This window comes from Crocuta crocuta, unplaced genomic scaffold, assembly GCF_008692635.1.
Source record: "Crocuta crocuta isolate KB4526 unplaced genomic scaffold, BGI_CrCroc_1.0 scaffold529, whole genome shotgun sequence".
Taxonomy (NCBI): domain Eukaryota; kingdom Metazoa; phylum Chordata; class Mammalia; order Carnivora; family Hyaenidae; genus Crocuta; species Crocuta crocuta.
This window is the reverse complement of record NW_027530362.1, coordinates 297,394-321,633: the sequence shown is the minus strand read 5'-3', so window position 1 is coordinate 321,633 and position 24,240 is coordinate 297,394. Positions and strand designations below refer to the sequence as shown.

Below are 24,240 nucleotides of genomic sequence, written 5' to 3'. Positions count from 1 at the left end.
GCAAAGGTAAGTAGAGGGCCTATAACAAAAAAAAGAATGAAGAAGTGAATTTGCAGTTGAAAAGGAGTTGAGTTTTGCCAGAAAGATCTTTATAACCATAGCTGAAGGACTACATACAAGTTAGAAGAAACTAAAAAGATAATGAGAAAAATGCCCTCAGAGATTTGTGTTGCTTTGGGAAGGAAGAGAGAATGAAGAGCATTGGTTAATTAAGCGGTATTCGTGTTCAGAGCAGTTTGACCTGTGTATTGCTGTCGAAGCTGCTGGATTGGCAAGTGAGCTCTTGTGCTGCCTCTTCCTTTGAGGAGCTACACTGGCGGCATGAGTGTGAGAGCTGTGGGGAGACGGAAACAAAACTGTTCAGGCCACTCGGAGTTTGGAAGCACAGAAGCATGTACCATTGATTTGCTCTCAGAGTTTGAGTCTGATTTCTTTTTTCCTTGCCCTTGATTATCTCCTTGACTGGCTCTAACAAATTAGAGCCACAGAATGCAGCTTCTTATTGTGAGTTAACTTTAAAGGATTTTAAGAAACTCATTATGGGGAAATGAGGTCCACTTCAACAATTGGTGAAGTAAAAAGAGATTGTGGTGTAACCATCAGTATGACTTAAGAACTTATATTTCTCTTCTCATTCCTTTGTGCTTTTTCACAAGTTATTACCAGCAATGACAGCAGACAGGATCCTCCCGCCTTTTCATTTGTCTCTTTCTGTGTGTCGTAATTGAACAAAAGGGTGAAAATTACATTTTGTTTGGCAGATTAGCCCATACTGTTTCTGTACCTTTTGAAGACCCCTCTGTTGCATTTAATTTTGCAACTTTTCTGAATTAAAAAAACAAAAAAGTACACTGGCAGGGTTTTTGGATCCACGATGCCTTGTGTGTGTTTTTCAATAATGACATTATGAAGGCTTTGATTTAGTATCTGAGAAAAATGTGGGTTACCATGTTTCTTTAAATTATACCCATTCTATCTTGTGGTTTCATAGGATCGTAGACATACTATTAGGGCAGCCACTTCAGAGGTTACATAGTCCAAACTTTTAACAGATGTTTGGATCTCCTTTGTATCCACTGAGCTTTTCAGTAATTGTGTTCTTGTCCAATTGTGAGCAAAAGTCCCTCCTATTATAGAAGTACTGCTATTAGTGATTTGGATTTTGACTCTTCTAATAGATGTGTAAGTGGTATCTTATTGTTTTACTCTGTACTAATGATATATGATGTTAAGCATCTTTTCATGTGCTTCTTTGTCATCTATATGTATCTGCTTTGGTGACTTGTCTTTTCAGATCTTTTGACCATTTTTTTTTAGTTTTCTAACTGTTGAGTTTTAAGAGTTCTTTATGTATTTTGGATACCATTCCTTTATCCAGGTATGTTTTGTGAATATTTATTCCTAGTCTGTGGCCTGTCATTTCCTTAATAATTTTTCATATTTAATACATACTTTTTAGGTCCATGCCTCATATATTGTATTTATTCAGGTGGGCTTAAGGGACCTTGTACAAAACGAAGATAAATTCATTCTGAACCAGCATTCTCATCATTGATGCTTCACTGGTCATTCTGATTCTGTTAAGATCTGGGAGGCACTGTAGAATATTTAAATGCATAGATCTGTGAAGTATACTTGGGCTTGAATTTTGGTTCTGCCACTTCAGTTGTGTAAACTATAGGGCAAGTTACTTAAACTCTTCCTCAGTTTCATCATTTATAAAGTGGAGATAGATAATAAATATGAGTACCTATTCCATTATGGTTGGCATAAGGATTAAGCGCGTTAATATATGTAAAGCTCTTTAGAGAAGTGATTAGTACTTAGTAAATGCTCAGTAAACATCCGCTCTTGTTATAATTGTTTCTTGTTATCATTATTGTAATCAGAATTTCCGCTTCATCCCCTCAGTATCACCCTGGCTGTCTCTAATTGGTAAAAGTGTCTCTATATTGAATCATAGTCTGCCAGTACATAATTTCCACTCATTTGTCCTTGTGTGTCCTTTGGATTATAGAAAATGAATTTAGTGCTTTTTCTAAATGATGTCCCTTCAGATTTTGAAGCTCATCGCTTCTTCCAACAAACAAATTGTGGTTTTGTGCTAGGCACCAGAAAGATAAATAAAATATGGCCTGGCTTGGAAAGAACTTCTCTAATAAAGAAAAATAGATGTCTAAATTAATTTTTCATATCTACCTGTGTCTGAACTTATATGGTCCCTGTCTCTCCTCTTAACATGGGTGAACTCCTTGTGTTGTGGAGACCAGCCCCAGTATACTGAACACATTCTCTTTTGATACCTGCAGGTGTTTTTTCTCTGTCCCAAATTATTGCCCCCATCTGTGTAGTAAACAGTTGCCAGTAACTGTTTCACTGATGTGGCTGAGTCCTTATCTTGGCCTGTCAGCCATGTTTAACACCATTAATTATCCCTCCTTCCCTGATACTTTCTTCTGTTTCCTTTGAGTTCATTGTCTCCTCTACTTGATTTCTAAAGGGTGAGTGCCCCCATTCTCTGGACTGTTTCTCTTTTCTCCGTCGTAACGTCATTCCAGGACAGCCAGCTTCAAATTCATTTCTCCAGTTCAAACTTCTTTCCAACCCTTTATATCTAGCTTCCTTATTCGATGTTCAGTAAGCAACATCTTTATTAGATGTTCAGTAAGAAAATTAATATGTTCCAGAATAAATTCTAGATTCTTCCCTGACCTCTCCCCAAAAGCAACAAAGAAGTAAACGGTACCGCTCCCCCTCCAAAACTTGCTTCTCCTACAGTCTTCTCCATCTTAATAACTAGCATTTGCATTCTTCTGAGTGTCTAGGCTAAGAACTTGGGAATCATTCTTGAGTGTTTTCTTTCATCTCTGTCAGCAAATCCTGTCAGCTCTTCTTTCACAATGTGCAGAACCCAACCACTTCACACCTCTTCTTGGCCATATTATTCTGGTGTTGATTCTTACAGCATGTTGATCCCCTCTGTTTCTGTCTATGCTCCCCTGTAGTCTCTGCCCTATAGCAGTCTGAATGACTGGAAAAATTAAAACTAAAAGTAATCATGTCACTGTCTTATCAGAGCCTTCCAGTAGCTTCCCATCTCAAACAGAATCTGAAGTCCGTCCTTCCTGTGGGCAGTACAAGCCATAATGTGATACGGTCTGTCACTCCCCCCCGCCCCTTGTTTTTTCTGTGCCTTCCTCCTCACTTTCCTCTAGCATTACAAGCGCTGTTGTGTCAGAGACCTGACTTTTGCTGTTCCCTCTGCCTGCATGTTCCTCCCGAGATAACCAGCAGTCTTCTGCATATCATGTAGATCCCCCATCAGATGTTACCTTTTCTGTCTAAACTACTTAGCAGTACTTTTTTCAGAGCTAATTAACCTCTCAGTAAATTTTGAATTTTACTGAGCATTGATGTTAGGTTTACTGTACTGTAGTTTTGTAGAAGTTACCATTTTTCGAACACAAAACTCTGATGCTCTGTTATGTGTCTAGTTCACAGCATATATCTGAACATAAATGTTAATCTGTACTTTGTGACTACAAGTTCTAGTGCCTGTTATGCCCTTTGTCCAAATCTGAGAATTAAACTTCTTCACACCAGTGGCGTACTCTTATTTAGATCAGCTACTTGTTCTGTAAGATCCCACCTCTCCAAATCCACGAGGTCTTCCATAACTTACTTGTGTTTACCTCACCTCTTCTCTCATACAGAATAATTATCACCTAGTTCATCCTACTGTTGTCTGTTTAATTGCTTATCTGATCCATCGTAAAGGCTGGCAAGAGGTCCCTGTTGTGCTTTTTCTACTACAATGGTGATGTCTTCAGAGGCAATAACTTTGGATCCTGCCCTTTTCTGTGTTCTTATGTGTAATTTTATCTGTTAGGCTCACATACTTCTGTATTAAATTTAGCTCTAGCACCTGTCTTTCCATTCTGTTCCTTACACTTGGAGTTTCCTCCTCTGTCAACATCATGTATGAGATTGTGAGACCTATTTCATATCACATCTGTAGATCTCCTTGGATGTTTCCGTATTGCCTTATACACTCAAAAATTCTGTTATACTTTACACTGCACAATTTAGCACTTCAAAGTATCATGTCCATATTTTAAGCATACCATAAAGGCAAAATCTGTGCCTTAGATATGCTACAGATAATTTAGTTTACCCTACCTGTAGCATTTTGTAAGGCCCACCTCTTCTGTGGCCTTTTTGGCACCATTGTGGTGTAGGTAACAGATACTGAGTTAATATTTATTGATTCTTGGAGTAATCTATGAACTTGTCATTCATGAAAGTTAGGTTTATAGGCTGATGGAAACTCAGTTGTCCAAAGTTGAGTGTGGGCTTGTTAGTAACTAGACAGGTTTTCTATACTTAATTGTTTGCATATTCTTCTTTATCTCAGTAACAATCAGATAATGTCATGATTAAATTTTGAATATGGTAGTTAACATGATACACTTAAATTTAAATTAGTAGTTTAAAATACTACATGAAAGAAAATAGCCAGGTTCTTCCAGTTTTGCTGAGAGAGAGATTAAAGTCCTCTACAAAAAAGGTTATTTTTATAAATTAAAAAAACAGTTGTTTCTTTTTCAGAAAATAAAGTTTTGGTTTCTTCAAATGGCTAGAACTCACTAGAACTGTTACAAGTTGACTTTCTACAGTTAGAATATAGAATTATATTCCTTATAATTTAAAATTTAGTAAAACCAAAGTTTTCTGTTGTCTCAGAAAAGAAATCCACAGAGGCATAGCATTGCTAGCCAGTGAGCTCTGGACTTTGTTCCTAATGAGATTGTGGCAGGTTGCTAACACTTAGAAACCTTGGAGAGTTGAGATTCGAGAGGGAAGGACCCAGAGGAAGGATGGTGAATGTGCTATTCTAAATGGCATAACCACTGAATGTGATTAACTGAAAATCAGATGAGAAAACCAAGTAAAATAGTTTAACCCTTTTGATAACCCATTAGGGATATTGGGATTCTGATTTTGTGTTCTCCTCCAGGATATATATATATATGTTTTTAGGTATTTTCAAAATTGTTCTTGTAGGTTTCTGAATAGAAACTACCATAAGAAACGTTTTTATCTTGGAAATTATCAAAAAACTTTTTTAAGAAATAGGAACACTAACGTCCATGTACCTCTCTCCATTTCGGTTAATCTCCACCTATGGCTAATTCTTTCATCCATACCCCTGCCTGCTTCTTACTGCTAGATTATCTTAAAGCAAATTCTAAACATCTATTCAGCTCATCTGTAAATATTTCAGCATGTTTGTATCTCAAAAATTAGAGCTCTCTTTTTAAGCATAATCACAGTGCCTTAAAAAGTTAACGTTGCTTAATGTCATATATTCAGAAAATGTTCGGGTTTAACTTACCACATGCATTCATTGATTTTATTGTGATATTAAGATTGATTGGAACAGGTGTTATCAGCCTAACAACCAATGGTTTTAATATCTATTACTGTTTAGATCTAGTATTTCATTAGGGGTTACAGAATAGTGATATTTTTAATCCTCAGATAACCGAGTGTTTGGTTTTCTCAGGTTGTCTTATACTAGTTTTTAAACTGTATTTGTATGAATGGAAATCCAGATAAGTTCCCTATATTACAATTCGTTGGATACTGTCTCTTTTTAATCTGTATGCTTCTCCTTCCCATCCCTCCCTGTCACTCTCCTTTGCTCTCTCCTTCTCTTCACAGTTTATTTCTTAAAGAAACTGGATTGTCAGTGTTTCTCAGTTTGAATTCTGCTGTTTGCATCCCATTGTTTTATTTAATGTTATTTTTCTATAAATAGGTAGTTGGATAGAGAGCCTTCATGAGATTAATGTTCAATTTTTTGACAGTGTTTTAGAAGCAACATTGTGTCCTTGAGGCACATAATATACAGTTACCTTTCTTTTTTGTGATCATATTCATAGCCATTGGGATATCTTGTCCACAGGGCTGATAGAAATGCTCTTGATTTCTTGAGGCTAGCTTTTGTTGGTAATCTAGTTTTTTTCTTCTGGAAGTTTTTAGTAATTATTTTGCCCCTGAGTTAGGATTTTTTACAGGATATGTCTTAGGTATGATACACTGCAATTGGCAAGCCTTTTCACTGTGAAGACCTTCTTTAGCTCAGATCACTTTTTTTCTCATAATTCTCCCTCTCTACCCATTTTTCTGTTTTCTTACTTATTCTGTCACTTTATTCAGTTCCCTGCTCAGATGTTTCCTTATCAAATCACATTGATCACTCTCTGTGAAAGCATCCTGCTATCTTCTTATCCTGCTTTATTTTTTTCATAACACCTGATACTTATTTATAGTGTTTTCTGTGATTTAAATATAATACAAGGACTTGTTTTTTTATTTACTGCTGTTTCCTTAATGTTTAAAACAGCGCCTTGTACATAGTAGGTGCTCAGTAATATTTACTGAGTTAATTATATTAGGTTGTTGGACTCGTGGGTCATTCATCTCTTAACTTTTATTGCATATTTTAAACATTTTTAATTCTTTTCTACATTTAGAGGGGTTTTTTTCTTTCACTGTCTTCCAGCAACCACTGAATGTTTGCTTTTGATAACTGTATTTTAAAATTCTAACATTTCGGGTCGCCTGGGTGGCTTAGTCGGTTAAGCGTCTGACTTTCGCTTAGGTCATGATCTCGCGGTTCGTGGGTTCGAGCCCCACGTCGGGCTCTGTGCTGACTGCCAGCTCAGAGCCTGGAGCCTATTTCAGAGTCTGTGTCTCCCTCTCTCTGACCCTCCCCTGCTCACACTGTCTCTCTCTCTCCTAGAAATAAATAAAAAATATTTAAAAAAAAATAAAATTCTAACATTTCTTGTTCTCTGTTCTTCTTTCACTGCATCACGTACTTACTTTATGGCTGCAGGGTCTACTTCAGTCTCTCTAAGGATACTAATTAGACTCCTCTGCCTTTCCTTTTCCTCCATTAGATTATCTTCTGATCCCTAGATTTTCTTTATTCTGTCCTTTGTTCATCTTGATTCTTTCCTTACTGCAGCTAGGTTTTTCTGAAAGCTGGTTTGGGTCTCATCAGTAGTTGTTTAGATATATTTCGGACTCTAGGAGAGCTCTTTAAGTGGATGAGGTGGGCCTCCCACTAGAGTGCTGGGGCATGTGGTAGGGAAAGGAAAAGAAAGAAGGAAGTGTTCAGTTGGCCCAACTATTCTGAATGGGTTTAATTTAATTATCTTGCTGTGTGTTTCACAGCCAACTCTTCCTTGCTTCCAAGACTCTCTAAGAAAGAATTATACTTGTCTGTGGTATCTTTGGCTGTGGTTTTGCTTTGCTTTTATTTTTCTGTCAATTTCATCCTGCCTGCTTACATTTTGTAAAACTACTGGAAAATGTCTTTTTAAAATGATACATTTCTTTGTTATCTAATATTAAGGTTTCATTTTTTCTTTTTAGACTTTTTACAAGGTTATATTCTTGGAAATTGTTGAAGAAATACATATGTTCATAGAGCAAAACTGGAAAGCTCATTTTCTTTTCTTCTCTACTTTAACTTTCCTCCCCTGAAGTAACCACTATTAATAATTTACCTTTGTTATTTTGAACATAGAGACGGTTATTACTCTTTAGCTTTCCTGTTGGCTTCATCATGTCTTGATCATTTTTCCATCTTATGAATATATTAATTTTTTTTACAGATGGATAAAATTTCTTTTTTAACTAATGAGTTAAAAGTAATATTTAATTTGCATTTCTTGGTTAGAAATTAAGTTGAGCATTTTTAATGTGTTGATGCTTTGTATTTCATATTTTGTGAAATGCTTGACTTGTTTCTACCCTTTGCCCATGTTTTTAGTTTTTTCTTTTTCTTTTTTTTAATTTCAAGATACTTTATTCTTAAGACAGGTCACACCACTAAGCTTCCGGCCCATTCTGTCGCCGCACAAGCTACAAACGCTTGCTTGAGCAGCCGAGGGGTGCTCTTCAGTAGCATGTTTGAAAAGTGAATAAAAATCCATATAAAACAAATATTCAAATAGTTTCCATAGGAACATAGATAAGTGACTCTCGTCTCCTAGTCTTCCGTATTGTTGCCTCCGTGCCGACCCTATTTCCAGAGACATTTCAAATCTAGCAGTAATTAAGTTAAACGGTCCCCCAAATCCCAGATTTCAGGCTAAACTCGAGGTTAGCAGCTCCAGGAGCGGCACCTATGTGTTAATACTCGCCCAGGCACAGGTGGTGGGGCTGCTTCGGGCGCAGGACCCAGGCAGTGCTCTCACGTCCGGCTCCTCCACTCTGGGTGGGAAGTTGTGGTTCCGGATCTGCTGCATCAGTTGCCATAGTTATTTCTTAATGATGCCTGGATATTGTATGTATTATATTTGCCTTAAAATGTATTTCACTAATATTTTATTATAGAGTGCCTCTGTCTTTTTTTACGGTGTTTTTTCTCCCCCTCAGAGTTCTTAATATTTATTTAGTTAAATTTGTTGATTTTTCTCCTTTATGGATTCTCTGTTTTGAGTTTTACCTATAAAGCACTTTATCCTCAGTTAATGTGTAGTGTTTTATTCTCAGTTAATGTATAGTGTTTATGCTATTATTGTATTTTTAAGTATCGGTCTTCTGTCACTTCAGTGGTTCTTGGTAGGGAAGGGAATTAGATATGTGTGCTCAATTTGCCATCTTCAGCAGGAATTCAGACAGATATTTAATTATTCCATGTTTTAAGATTTGTCTTCTGGCTTAATTTAATAATTCACTATCAGGGAGTTTCACGAGAATACAGTCACTCATGACACTAGATATGCCTCTGTTTTATGCATTAAAACTACTCTTAAGTTGAATTATTAGCAAGTGGAATGTAGGCTCTATTGAGTTTAAATATGCCAGCATTGGGGCGCCTGGGTGGCTCAGTCGGTTAAGCATCCGACTTCGGCTCAGGTCATGATATCACGGTTTCTGGGTTCGAGCCCCGCATCGGGCTCTGTGCTGACAGCCAGCTCAGAGCCTGGAGCCTGTTTCAGATTCTGTGTCTCCCTCTCTCTCTGACCCTCCCCTGCTCACGCTGTCTCTCTCTCTCTCAGAAAGAAATTTTTAAAAAAACATAAAATTTTTTTTAAAAATATGCCAGCATAACTTAAAAATCCTTTAAATTTTTATCCATCAAAACCTTTGTGATTAATTCTTGTACATTTGTGTATTTCCAGTTGGGTATTTAAAACTTTTATTTTAACAAAAAGCAAACCTAAGATAACACACACATACTTAAAAAATTTTTATTTTAACAAAAAGCAAACCTGGGGCACCTGAATGGCTCAGTTGGTTAAGCGTCCGGCTTCGGCTCAGGTCATGATCTCACAGTTGGCGAGCTGGAGCCTGTTTCAGATTCTATGTCCCCTTCCCTCTTTGCCCCCCTCCTGCTTACCTCTATCACTCTCTCTCTCAAAAATAAATATACTTTTAAAAAAATTTAAAAACCCGAGACACCTGTGCACGCGCGCACACATGTATGCATGTACAGGCACGCACATGCATGTGGAATGGTGGAAGGACAGGACAGACAATACTGATATTGTAAGGATTTTGAATGAAACATTTTGGGGTAAAGTTACTTTTTTTAGAAACAATGTACAAGTTTCACCCCTTCTACCTTGAGGATCATAATTGATAAGAAAAATCTATAATTTCCTACTACCAAGAAAGAATAAATTATCTTTGGAAGTATATTCATGTGTTTGCAAGTGATACTTTAAAAAGCAAGTTAGAAGAATGATGACAATTATGAGTGAAGTACATTCCTAGATCTTCAAATAATTTGCGGTATTACATTGTACAAGTCACCTGACTTGTTTTCATATTTGTGAAATGAAGTGTTATGCTAAGTCGTTTAAGACACCAACTCTACAAAGAGTTGGCGTCCATGGTGCAGCTGTAATGGGTAGATGGGATCCTTGTACGTATTCACCAATACTGTGTGTGGAGAACTCAGTCACTTAGACTTTGGATAATGTTTTTCCAAGTTTATTTATTTATCTTGAGCAGGGGAGGAACAGAGAGAGAGGGAGAGAGAGAGGGAGAGAATCCCAAGCAGGTCCCACACTCTCAGTGTGAGCCTGATGTGGGGCATGAACTCAAACCATGAGATCATGACCTAAGCTAAAATCAAGACTTGGGCACTTAACTGATTGAGCCACACAGGCGCTCATGGATAATTTTTTTTAAAGATTTTATTTGTAAGTAATCTCTACATCCAGTATGGGGCTTGAACTTACAACTCCAAGATCAAGAGTCATGTGCTCTACCAACAGCCAACCAGGTACCCTGATTTTGTATAATTTTAAATGTAAAGAGAGAACACCAAATTTATGGAACGCCATTTCTTCAGTGATAGGATATGTATAGCTGTTTAAAATGAAGAAATAAAGCAAAGCCCACCTTCTGCCCACTGAAAAGTTTGAAACAAACTCATAAAATATATACATTAAAAAACTTTCTTGTCAAGATTTACCTCCTTTGAAACATGGGGAGTGTGTGTATATAACACTTTAACCCTGAATCTCTGGTGCTGATAACTTTATAAAATAAGGATTTTATTATTTTAAGCTCGAGGCAGTGAGGCTCTTTAGCTGTGGTTACTTCTTTTCTTAAGCTTATATAAATAGGCTTCAATAATTATCTGAATTAAGTGAGAATATATATAGCTTAGTGGTTCTTAACCATTTGTTTGAAGTGTTTGAAAAAACACAGTAATAAGATGAACATAATGTACATTCCATTAAAAATATTTATATACACTCATATATATCCCTGTAGTCTTTTGGTAAGAAATATAAGTTGGTGATATATGATATTCCGCTAAGAAGTTTACCATCTATGTCTTAAGGACCTATGAGTAAAGATTCTCCACTTATTTAATGAAAATATCTCTAAGATTTGCTGTTGTTATTTACCTACATATAAACTCAAAGCAAATTAATTTCACAAAATTATAGCTACTTCAGAATTTGTGACTTAGCATATAAAGGATTCCATAGTTATAATATTACACATTGAAACCTGTACTCAAGATAATAAGTGAGCTTCTGTTAATATTACCTGGATACTGTAAATGTACTTCTTTTCTCTAGAAAATCTGTTGTCCTTTTAAAAGGTTACGTGGGAGTGCCTGGCTGGTTCAGTCAGTAAAGCATGTGACTTTAATCTTAGGGTTGTGAGTTTGAGCCCCATGTTGGGTGTAGAGACTGCTTAAAAATAAAGAAAAAAACCAACAGGTTGTCACATGAAAAAAAGTAGAGCATGACTTATTGACTTGTTACGTACCTTTCATTGTCTACTGCTGTCAGTAGGAAATTATTTTGTGTTATTATGCGAGTGATGAATACAGTAAGTGAAAGATAAGTGGTAACCATATCTTGGGAAAAAAGCAAAATATCTTCAAGTATTGTCATTTTATAAACATTTATATAGACTTAACTTAGGGTAGTATTAGACCTTGTACTTTAGAGATGTCCTAGGGACAGTTTGCCTTAATTTTCAGGAGAGAAATTCTGGGAAGGTAAGGGATTTGCTCAAATCACATACTTTATAGTAGAGCGAGGCTTTAGAACTTGGATATCCTAACTTTCAGACTCTCCCTCTCTCCCCACCCACCATTATATTCTTCTCTTTATTCATTATCAGACAACAACTTATAGTTTGAAAAACAGATTACATTTTTTCAAAAACTTATGTTTTAAAATCTTTTAAACAGACTACAGATTTTCACTCAGAATCAGTGACTACAGATTTAGAATTTTAGAAATTCTAAATTTGTTTTTGTCTCAAATTGCAATACTTATATAAAGCATTATTTCTCTACATAAAAAACTGTATTCTTTTTTTTTTTAAGCTATTTGGGAATATTTATTTCTTTGGGGGAGGTATGTAAAATATTCTTGGGCATCAAATAAAATTTGCAACCTTTTTTAAAACAAGTTTTATTTGTGGACACAAATATAATTTAATGATTTATTTTTCCACTTTAATTTTAGAATAGGGAGTAGTGTTTTAATTATTAAGATGTGGAGGATCAGCCAAGGTCAGTAAATTGTTATTACAAAACCAGTGGAGTAGAATTGTTTATGGCCTACCCTATAACATTGCATTATCAGATTTTCCATCTGTCAGTAAATAAGTTTTTCCTACTATAAGAAGACTAACAAAGCTAACACTTGGGGGATCATGACTTAAAACAAAACATTTAAAAGATAAATAAATTGGAGGTATAAGTGAGCACACAAAGTTTAAAACACCTGGACGTCAGTAATGTCCAAGGCTAAGGTAGTTGAGGGCCATAATCTGTGCCTATAGTCAAGGTTTTAGTATCAGTTATAGAAGTTTTATAACAAACAATTTTTTTAAAATTATTGTGTACTAACTTTATTAATTAAAATTCTCTTGATGAAGATTTATCTTATCTTAGAAAATGGCCTTAGGTATTCTCCTTTAATTTATTGATTTAGAGGGGCACCTGGGTGGCCCAGTTGATTAAGCATCTGACTTTGGCTCAGGTCAGATCTCACAATTTGTGAGAGCCCCGCATCAGGCTCTGTGCTGACAGCCCAGAGCCTGGAGCCTGTTTCGGATTCTGTGTCTTTCTCTCTCTGCCTCTACCCCACTCATGCTCTGTTTCTCTCTTTCTCAAACTATAAAAAAATTTTTTTTTTAATTTATTGATTTAGAGCAAAGTGTTTGAAAAAGCATATGGTAATTGCAATGCACATGGTGTCCAGCTTGCCAATGATATTTTTCCTTTTTTGTAGTAAAGTTAACTCTTTCTAGAATGGAATTTTACTTTCTTGCCAATGAGCAATGCTCTCAGACGGTTTCCAACATCACCTTTAATTTTGTAACGTAGAAGCTTCACTGTGGTATAGTGTTGTGACGTTTTAATTAGGGAAAGAGATTATGTGATGGTATAAATTTCCCACTGCTTCCATGTTCTGCTAAATTAGAATGAAAAATACATTAAAATTTACATTAAATTATATTTGTTTTTAGAGTTGAGGGGTCTGGGGAAAATGGATTGGGATAAGGATTATGGAATGTGTTTGGGTCTCCATGGTGGGAGGTGGGGTCAAAGTAGCCCTTTAATCATAAATAGAAAGGATATTTTGACCAGGGCATTTAGGTTACATGGTTCTTTCCCCTTTTTTGTTTGTTACAGGCAAAGGGGAAGATAGTGATGTACTCAGTATAAATGCAGATGCTTATGACAGCGACATAGAAGGCCCATGCACCGAGGAAGCTGCCGCTCCTGAGGTCCCAGACAATACAGTCCAGAGCGAAGCTGGTCAGATAGAGGACCTGGAGAAAGACATTGAGAAAAGTGTGAATGAGATTCTGGGGCTGGCAGAGGGTAGCCCCAAGGAGCCCAAAGCAGCCACCCTGACTGCTCCTCCACCCGAAGACGTTCAGCCTTCCGCACAGCAGCTGGAGCTGCTGGAACTGGAGATGAGGGCGAGAGCTATTAAAGCCCTCATGAAAGCTGGTGACCTCAAAAAGCCAGCCTAGTTACTTGAATCTGAATTCTAGGTGTGTTTGAACAAAGCCACATCATACCATTTTGTATATGAAGTTTATTTTGGGTCTTATGTGATAGTTTTCATGTAACCCTTATTAGGTAAACTCATCTTATGCCTCAAATATCTGTGGTTTTTTTGGTTGTTGTTACTTTCATATTATATATGTGTCATTTGTTGTATGAATTGATGGCAAATATCATTGGATAACCTGGATTCTTTGTTGGATGAGTATTTAGCTATGTCTGCAAATTGATATCTGAAAAGCCATTAGAAAAGAGTCACTGTATTTTTCCCCTTCGTTTTTAAATGTTTTGGCTTCAAACCTAAAAACTTAAGAAAGATTTGACCAAGCATGTTTCTCTTAAGGCTACCTATGTTTTGTAGTAGAAAATTAAATTATTGCTCCTAGATTTATTAACAATTTAAGAAGTTTAGTCATGCTTCTATGCATTTTTAAAATAAGTCCATCTTGAACACACCTTCTGTGGATGTGGATTTACCAGTAAAAACTGAATAACATTTTTTTGTTATAAGTCTTAGAGGTCTGAAATGGCTAAGAAAAATGTTTTGTATAAAAGAAAAAACAGACTTAGGGCCATTTTTAAAAATGTGGAAGTAATCGCCCAACTTTAATTCTAGCAGACAAGCCATTCTAACAGGTATTTGATTTTATCGGGCACTTTGTTCAGGTCTCTTTTTTTTCAGTAAAAAGGGAACATATTTTCATTTACATTCCAAGCTATCAGATAAAGAATATTTTATTGTACAGGCTTTTACCTCGTGTTTTTGCTTGAAGATCTGATGTGCTATAATTCCATGAATTAAAAATAATAAAGACTATCATTCTGGATCTGAAGACTTTTGATACATTTCCAAAAGCAAAATTAACTTCAGAAAGCTTTGATAACTTGATGTTAAAATTAATCTAGTTTTGTATAGTTTTTGTAAATAAATTAACATCCAGCCACAATAACGGATGCTTTTTGCCCCATCACTAATTGTAGTTGTTTGATACCAAAATAAATTTAGGTAGAGACTCTTAATTTTTCTTCCTAAAATATAAATCTGAAACCATTGCTTTTATACTTGCTTACAAATATATTTTATTTGTAAGCCATGCTCTCCTAATGTTGTATGAGGATTTTCATTACACATAAGACCTCCAGGGATTGTGTTCTATTAATTATATGTAAATCTCAGTTTCTTCTGGAAATAGTGTTTATGATACATTAGAATTCCAAAGTTACAAATNCAGTCCTATATCATTTGAGGTACTCTTTTAGGCTGTTAAATGTGGGTGTGACTTCATTTTTTTTTTTTATTTTTTTTATGTTTATTTTTGCCAGAGTGAGACACACAGTGTGAGTGGGGTAGGGACAGAGAGTGAGGGAGACAGGGAATCTGAAGCAGGCTCCAGGCTCTGACAGCTCAGAACCTGATGTGAGGCTCGAACCCATGAATTGTGAGATCATGACCTGAGCCAAGGTCGGATGCTTAACTGACTGAGCCACCCAGGTGCCCTGATGTGAGTGTGATTCCACTAGTGAGTTCTCTCATAGCTACTGCTTCTAGATGAGAATCCATTGATTATAGGATAATAATTTTTTAATTCCAACTTAAACTAAAAATTACAATAATAACAAAGTAGTATGGAACAAGCTGTTTTGCTGCTTACTAATTATAAAATGCAGTAGATGACACATAGCCGTAGACGAGGGTCTGAGTGCTCTATAGCCGATGAGTCACCCCCTTCACGTGACATGGTGTGTCTGTTCAGTGTGCAGAACAGTGCACAGGACATCTGACCAGAGTGTGAGGTAGAATAAGCTGAACAAATTAGAAGCTACTTAGTTTCCTACCTTGGAAAATCAGCTTTTACTCTTTATTTTTTTAATGTTGAAAGACATGAGAGCTTTTTGAAAAATAAATGGCTTTAGAGAACAGGAATACGTTTGTTTTAGAAAAGACCACATATTGATCTAATGCTGCCATTTAAATCCCCAGCTCACAGGTATTCATTAAATAGTCTTGTTCAGAATCTCTGACTCAGGGATATTATAGGATAGACTTGAGCACAGAATAGACCCGAGCCCGAGTACTAATAGAGATGTGGGTGCTGCTGCTTTTCATGCCTCATTTCTCCCTTGGGCCAAGATAAGGAGAATTTTGAGGTAGTGTATAATTAGTAAAATAAAAGAGCAAAAAAAATATTTTTGTTCATTTATTTATTTAGAGAGAACCTGGGAGGGGTGGGGGGAGAGAGAGAGAGAGAGAGAGAGAGAGAATCCTAAGCAGGCTCCGTGCTGTCAGCACAGAGCCTGACACAGGGCTCAAACTCATGAATTATGAGTTCATGACTTAAGTCAAAATCAAGAGTCAGATGCCTAACCAACTGAGCCACCCACGTGCACCAGCAAAAAATTTTTTGACAGCCTTATTCTTTATCAAAATTCAAGTATCCAGATATTTGGTGAGGAACTTGACCTAAATCAGTCAAGTGGTATCAGGTGGTAACTGATAATAATGGGTCCTATACGTTAGGCCTTGGGCCAGTTTTCGCTATTCCTGCTAATTCATATGCACTCAGGTATAGATCTTAAAAACCTACTACGGGGTGCCTGGGTGGCTCAGTTGGTTAAGTGTCCACCTTCAGCTCATGTCATGATCTCAACAGTTTATTGAGTTCAAGCACTGAGTCAAGCTCTGTGCTGTCAGCCCAGAACCTGGAGCCTGCTTCTGACTCTGTCTCCCTCTGTCTCTGCCCCTCTGCCACTCGCACTCTCTCTCTCTTTCTCAGAAATAAACATTAAAAGAAAAAATGTTATTAAAAAAAACCTAAACCAGTGTAACATACCAATTATGAAAATTTTAGTAAACCTTCCCAACCCCAATTCTTTTGTTGAATGCTATTAATTCTTTTAAACCAAGAGGTAGTGAGTGTACTTTTTCCTTATAAATCTTGTTGACATAGCCTACTTTAAGCAAATTATTAGGTTTTAGGGCATGTTTTGCTATCTGAGTAAAGGTGTTCTGAATCATTTGAATAGTAACACAAATTGCAAGAAAATGTACGTTTTTCAGTGCCATTTTCAAGGTAGATAAAGGAGGAATGAACCCACAATTTAGGCCAAATAAAGTTGCAGCCTAAAAATTTCAAAAATATCTCAGTTCTATTTATCATGAAAAGTAGGAAGAAAGTTTGGTTATAGATATTTTTTCATTATTGTACCTGTTTAATCCTTAAGTAAAACTCTGATATGCTTTAAGTTAAAACTATTGTTTTTTATATAAAACTATTGTTTGTTTTTTATATTTTCTTCCTTTTGGTGGGGACAGGTTATTTTCTTGTTTTAATGTTAGTATTTTCCATATCAAATGCCCTTCTTGAACATTTCCATTTTATGAAACAGGCATAATGGCATTTATAGCCTGTCTCTGTGATGCTGTTGTTAGACTTTGCAGTTGCCTTTCAACATTTTCTTTCAAGTAGACTCCCTTTTTTAAAACAAAAAGTGTCAATAGACATACAAATATATTGACTTGATATTTAATCGTTATTTGAAAATGCATTGTGATGCAAAGAGTGTGAGAATTAAAGGGCAGAACATTCTTACTCTGCACAAGCCAGCTATGTAACCTTGAACAAGTGACTGTAAAATGAGGAACATAAATTGTTAGCCGATATAGAAGATTTCTTTCTGCTATAACAGTCTGATTTCAGTACAGAATGCTATACAATTTGGTAAACTTATTTCTTACCTCTTCCCTTCCCTTTTCCCCTGATTCAAAAATGAAGCAACCTGTTAAATCGTTTTTTGTGCTGCAGTGTTGCTGGATATGAACAACAATCCAGTTTCGGTTTTTTTTCTTTTTTCCTTTTGCCTGTTAGAGTCTTCACTGTCATGATCTTTTGGTAAGTATATTGTCTAGAATTATTCAAATTGGCGCATAAACTTAAGTTATCTTTAATTTACTGTTTAATTTCAAGATAATAAGTAGATGATTTTAATAAAGGTTTTTCCCCCTCAAGGCTTAATAATGGAAAAACAGAGCTCTCCTTCCCTATTCTTTTTATACCAGCTGTTGCTACTAACAGATAGCCACTTTCAAATCTTTTAGCTATTTTTCTATTTATCTCTGTAATTTTTTTTTCCCTAGGAGAGAGAGAGAGAGAGACAGCGTGAGCAGGGGAGGGTCAGAGAGAGAGGGAGTCACAGACTAACAGGCTCCAGGCTCTGAGCTGGCAATCAGCACAGAGCCCGACGTGGGGCTCGAACCCACGAACCGCGAGATCATGACCTAAGCGAAAGTCGGACGCTTAACCGACTAAGCCACCCAGGCGCCCCTTATCTCTGTATTTCTAAGTAACATAATTATTATGCTGTTTCCTGATATCTCAGGTTTAGGTTTTACTGACCTGTTTTGGAAGATGAAGATGAAGATCCATTCCTTCTACCTCTTTCCTAAACACATGACTTCCTCCTCCTCCCTCCTAAGACAGTGCAGTTCCCTCATGCCTCTTGGTTAACATTCACTATTTATACTGTTTTGACTGTGTAAATACTGTTCACAAATGGGTTGTATGGTATGTATAATTATACTTTCTTTTTTGGTCCAATTCCTGTTTTAAGTTTTTTGGAATTAATAATATAATTACCCTATTATTGCACTCTTCTGTGTAACACACATTGACTTATACCCTCACTGTCCTTCGGGGTGTAAATCTCTTCTCAGGAGGTTCAAATATATAATCTTATGTTTTTTCCTTTAAAGACATTCCTCCTGGAACTTCTGTTCTATGTTTTAAAAAAAAATTTTTTTAAATAAACACCTTATTTTGGTGGTGTGCCTCTTCCAACAGTTTCCTTTGAAAGAATTTATGAACAATAAATTGTTTTGATTCATTGGTGTGACTCAGCATGGCTCAGTTCTATCCATACACTGAATTGAAACGTTATGTGAGTGTTGATGCATAGGCTAGAAATCATTGTCTTGATTTTCCAACGTTACACCTGTGCCTTCCAACTTTCACTGAAGCTGTTGAGAAGTCGTTTGTCATTTTGATTCTTGATACTTGAATGTATCCTGTTTGTTTCTCTTCAGAAGCTATTAGGATCTTTATTCCTAGCATTCTGATATTTCTTGATGATGTGTCAGAGAATGGCGCTTTTTCATCCATTGAGTTAATCGGTGAACTGGTGAACTTTTTTAATAGGGAAATTCTGGGAAAATTTTAAATATTACTTCTTAGATACTGAGTTCCTTCCCTCTGTTTTTTCCTATCTCTGTTTTTAGAACTCCTTTTCGTAAGATACTGACATCTAGCTTGACTATTAAATTTTTTAGTTCTTATTTTCTGTTTTTCATCTTTTTCTTCTACTTTCATATTCTCTCAATATTCTCTTCTAGTTCTTCCATTGATTTTTAAAACATTATCAATTTTAATATCTTAAACATTTAAGATCTTGTAATTTTTTATTTTCCAAATGTGTCCTTTTAAAGGTTGCGTTATGCTCTTGTGTCTAGGAGAGTGGCTCCACGCTGGTGTCCAGGTGACCTTGCACGTATCTGGGAAGGTCATAGAGGCAGAGCTTGTACCTCTGACCAGCCTACATCTTGGTGCAACAACCTGCGATACCCCTGGGAACATGGCCAGACAGGTGGTCTTGTGAAGAGTAGTCAGAAGAACGTTTTATTTGCCTTTCCTTCTTGAGGAAGGCTCCCTGTCTTGCAGAAAGATGTCTTGAAGCAATTTTCCCATCTGCCTCCTTGGTTTCTTTGAAATCTTGAGACTTTCTGTCATGCCCCACTTAGGATGCAGCTGCAGGCTAGACAGTCACTTAGCTACAGCATGGCATTAGCTCTTTAGCAAAGGGGTGTCCCATTTTTCCTCTTCCATCTGGTCCCTTTTTCTTTGGTGTCACCCTGCACAAGGGTCGTGAGGAGTTGGCACCTTTTGACCACTGTTTTCTCACTGTGTAAGTAATAACCTGCCTGAATGGAAAAAGAGCTCATTATTTTTCTTAACTGGCTAAATTTGCCAGGTCTTATTTGGCCCTCTTCTTAGCTCTTGGTGGATGTAACATTTTAAAAAAAAATTTTTTTTTTAATGTTTATTCATTTTTGAGAGAAAGAGACAAAGAACAAGTGGGTGAGGGGCAAAAAGAGAGGGAGACAGAATCCAAAGCAGGCTCCACTCTGAGCATGGACTGGATCCCATGATGGTGAAATCATGACCTGAGCCAAAATTAAGAGTCGGTGCCTAATGAACTGAGCCACCCAGGTGCCCACATCATATCTAATTCTGATTCATAGTTACTCTTTTATGGCCTTTATGATTTTTTAAATGACTTATTATATACAAGTAACAGTTTTAATATTTTCTGTGTGTCTTTCTGGTGAACTTTTGTGTCTATAGGGGTTATTCTATTCCTTTAATTTATAACACTATTGCATAGCATTTGATCCTGATGTTTTTGTTTCCCATTTTTTTTATGTGAAGCTTCACTTTTCTGAACTTTAGTAGGAACTGGTTCGGATTAGCTTTTCTACCTTCATGGCCTTTTGACTTTTTCTTTTTTTTTTTTAATGTTTTATTTATTTCTAGGAGAGAGAGAGAGAGACAGCGTGAACAGGGGAGGGTCAGAGAGAGAGGGAGTCACAGACTGAAACAGGCTCCAGGCTCTGAGCTGGCAGTCAGCACAGAGCCCGACGCGGGGCTCGAACCCACGAACCGCGAGATCATGACCTGAGCGAAAGTCGGACGCTTAACCGACTAAGCCACCCAGGCGCCCCATCCTTTTGACTTTTTCTTGTTCCCTAATATTCGATTATGGTGGCTTGCTTTCTGACATTTCCTGGTTATGTGCCCCTCCTTCACTTTTACCTGGGCTTCTCTCTTCATCTTGTTGATATTCTCTATCCTGCTTGTTTTGATTCCATAACCAGTTGATTCATTCTCCTTAGTGTGGAGCTCTGTCCTGGAAGGGAGCCCTGGCTGATCAATTTCAGGAGTTCGTAGGGGTAAGACTTTTCCAGGTTCTTCAGACCTTCTTATGTTCTGCATTCACCTGCTATTATTAGAGGCAAAACCCCTTCCAGTTTCAGTTGCTGTGTCAAATTTATTTGCCATGATTTCTACTAATTTTGAGTTTTTCCTTTTATCAAGTCTATTAGATTCCTAACTGGCCTCTCTTTTCCTCCCACAGAAATGCTGATATTACGGTTTTATGACTTACTAGTGGTTTGTTCCCACCTGCTTATATTTTGGGGTTGTGAGGATACCTATACTTAGTTTTGTTTTAAGTGTTGTCCATGGTTTTTGGTTTTTCTTTCTGTCATTCAGCTTGGTATTATGTAGGGACTTGAAGAGATTTAGAAACTGTATTTCATATTAAGGAAAACTAATTTATATGTAAAATATCTTACTCAATTATTTGCAAAGTATTCATATTCTTAAAATTATTTGGTAAATTTTGACAGGTCTGTTTTTTTTTAATTTTTTTTTAATGTTTTATTTATTTCTAGGAGAGAGAGAGAGACAGCGTGAGCAGGGGAGGGTCAGAGAGAGAGGGAGTCACAGACTCTGAAACAGGCTCCAGGCTCTGAGCTGGCAGTCAGCACAGAGCCTGACGCGGGGCTCGAACCCACGAACCGCGAGATCATGACCTGAGCGAAAGTCGGACGCTTAACCGACTAAGCCACCCAGGCGCCTCTGACAGGTCTGTTTCTTAAAATATAAAATGATATGAGAGTTTTAATTCCAATTAGTTAATGTATAGTGTTATATTAGTTTCAGGAGTACAATATAGCAAATAAAAACTTAAAAAAAAAATTAAGTTTGACAAGTCTTTCTTATGATTTTAAAATTATTCTAAAACCAACACCTGTTTACCTTATTGGGTAGAAGCAGTTGTTAGCCTGAAAGTAAAACAAATAAGTATTGCTCTTTAGTAGCAAAGGAATTTAGGCTTATTAGGTATATTTTCATACTTGATACTTATTTTCAGTTGAAAGATTTAAAAAATCTGTTAGGGTTAAAAGTCATGTATATAAAAATAAGATACAACATTATAAAGGACCAATACTTTGATGTTTTGAAATTTGGGGGAATATAAGAATTCACTGTGTGACTTTTATTTTTTTTAAGTTTATTTTGAGAGTGAGAGTACGCATGCATGAATGGGGGAGGGGCAGAGAGAGGGGGAACAGAGTATCTGAAGTGGGTTCTGTTGAGAGAGCAGAGAGCCCGATGCGGGGCTCAGACTCACAAACTGTGAGATCATGACGTGAGCCAAAGTTGGGCACTTAACTGACTGAGCCACGCAGGCACCCCAACTGTGTGACTTTTATTTTTATTTTTTTTTTTTTAAATGTAATTTTTTTTAAGGTTTTTTTTATTTATTTCTAGAGAGAGAGAGAGCGTGAGCAGGGGAGGGTCAGAGAGAGAGGGAGTCACAGACTGAAACAGGCTCCAGGCTCTGAGCTGGCAGTCAGCACAGAGCCCGACGCGGGGCTCGAACCCACGAACCGTGAGATCATGACCTAAGCGAAAGTCGGATGCTTAACCGACTTAGCCACCCAGGCGCCCCTATGTGACTTTTAAATAGTAGTTTCTTCCNTACATGGAAACCAATTTGACAATAAACTATTTGTAAAAAAATTAAAAAATTAAATTAAAAAAAAGTAGTTTCTTCCTTTGAACAATTTTTTTTTCACTACTCTTCTGTTCTAGTGTATTTTCTCTACTCAAAACACATTTTCTCTCAAAAGTCTGAAAGAGAACTGCAAGTTTTCACAACTGATTTTTTTCCCTCCAAATACATTTAATGTAAAATGTTTAATAAGATTCTATATTTGTGATATTTAAAGTCACTAAATTAATGGAAATTTGGTATTGTTGCCTATCATGTGTATCAGTCTATCATAACAGGGTCACAGACAAACAAACGACCTGTCTGCCGGAGATGAGATTCAGTATACACTCTCATATAAAGTTTTTCTCTCTGTCGCTTAGTGGAAACGATGTAGTTGATAGCTCTGAAACAGTTTCAGTATCGAAAACCTATGTGATAAATAGCTTATTAGTGGTGGGATTTTTCGTATTAGTAAACAAGGAAGGGGAGAATACAGTATCAGGGACACCAAGATGCCAAATTAAAATCTGATTATGAAATCCTTTGGCTTATTCATGCTTATTTCAACCTTTGTGTTTATTTCTAGGAGAAATCTGCAGTGTGTGAAAAGGAAAAAGTATGTGTTACATTTATATTATTTACAGCCAAACTTTAATGTTAAAATGCCGTATTTTTTTCTGGTAAAGTTGCATGTTTTATAGTTCTTTTTTGCCATCAACATTAAAATAGGTAAACAATACTTTTGCATTCTGAAGCTTGCAAAAAGGATTTTGCTGCACACTAGTTAATCAGACTGCTGCTATAGTCACTGGAGAAGGAACTGAGAGTCATGATAAATACAGCATGGTTAAGAGATTGTGGAGGACAAGTATCCCTGGTTTTTTGTTTTGCTTTTAAAAAAATTTGGGGCACCTGGGTGGCTCAGTTGGTTAAGCGTTGGGCTTCAGCTCGGGTTATGGTCTCGCAGTTTGTGAGTTCGAGCCCTGCATCAGGCTCTGTGCTGACAGCTCAGAGCCTGGAGCCTGCTTCGGATTCTGTGTCTCCCTCTCTCTGCCCCTCCCTAACTAACACTATCTCTCTCCCTCTCTCTCTCAAAAATAAACATTTAAAATTTTTTTAAATAAAAGATATTTATTCATATGACCAGTTATTCTCTTTTAAATATACCCTAAGGTATCTTTTTTGACCTAGGACAAAAATCAGTCTTGTGTAACGTAGTGTTTTCCATGTTGAGCAAGTGAAATCAGTTCCACTTGTAGAACATGTTTATAGAAACAAAGAGCAACTATAAGAACTTGGTTTTCATATTTCCCTTTCTATATTAATTTTAATGTTATGGAAAGAGCCTAAGTGTCCATCAACAGACGAATGGATCAAAAAGATGTGGTTTATCTATACCATGGAATACTCCATGGCAATGAGAAACAATGAAATCTGGCCATGTGTAGCAACGTGGATGGACCTTGAGGGTGTTATGCTGAGCGAAATAAGTCAGGCAGAGAAGGACAAATATCATATGTTTGCACGTATAGGAGGATTAGGAGGAACTTGACGGAGGAACAAAGGGGAGAAGAAGGGCGGAAATGGTGGGGGAAAGGGAGAGAGGCAAACCATGAGAGACTCTTGAATGCTGACAAAAACTGAGGACTGATGGATGTGGGGGGGGGGATGGGCATGGAGGAGGACACTTGTGGGGATGAGCACTGAGTGTTATGTGGAAACTAATTTGACAATAAACTATTAAAAAAAAAAATTTTAATGTTAGTTGATTTTTTAAATGTTTATTTAGTTTTGAGAGAGAAAGTGTGTGAGCAGAGAAGGGGCAAAGGGAAAGGGAGACGCAGGCCCCAGGCTCTGAGCTTACAGCACGGAGCCCGATGATGTGGGGCTCGAACTCACAAACCTGAGCCAAAGTTGGACGCTTAACCGACTGAGCCACTCAGACATCCCAAAAGCTTTTTTATTCTCTGTTGTATTTCCAACCTATACACTTTAAAAAAATAAAAATACATGTCAAAAAAACATTGCTTAAAAACATGTTTTTC

At 36.8% G+C, this 24,240-nt stretch overlaps 1 protein-coding gene across 1 annotated transcript in view; it reads left to right on the top strand.

The window, feature by feature from the left end:
* The window catches only part of CAAP1 (caspase activity and apoptosis inhibitor 1), a 52,378-nt gene extending 37,976 nt beyond the window's left edge, over positions 1–14,402 (top strand). Inside the window, exon 7 of the mRNA XM_077766091.1 lies at positions 13,202–14,402. Coding sequence (XP_077622217.1) covers positions 13,202–13,548 — 347 coding nt within the window. The 3' untranslated portion in view covers positions 13,549–14,402. The remainder of the gene's footprint in view (positions 1–13,201) is intronic.
* The last annotated feature ends 9,838 nt before the right edge of the window (positions 14,403–24,240 follow it).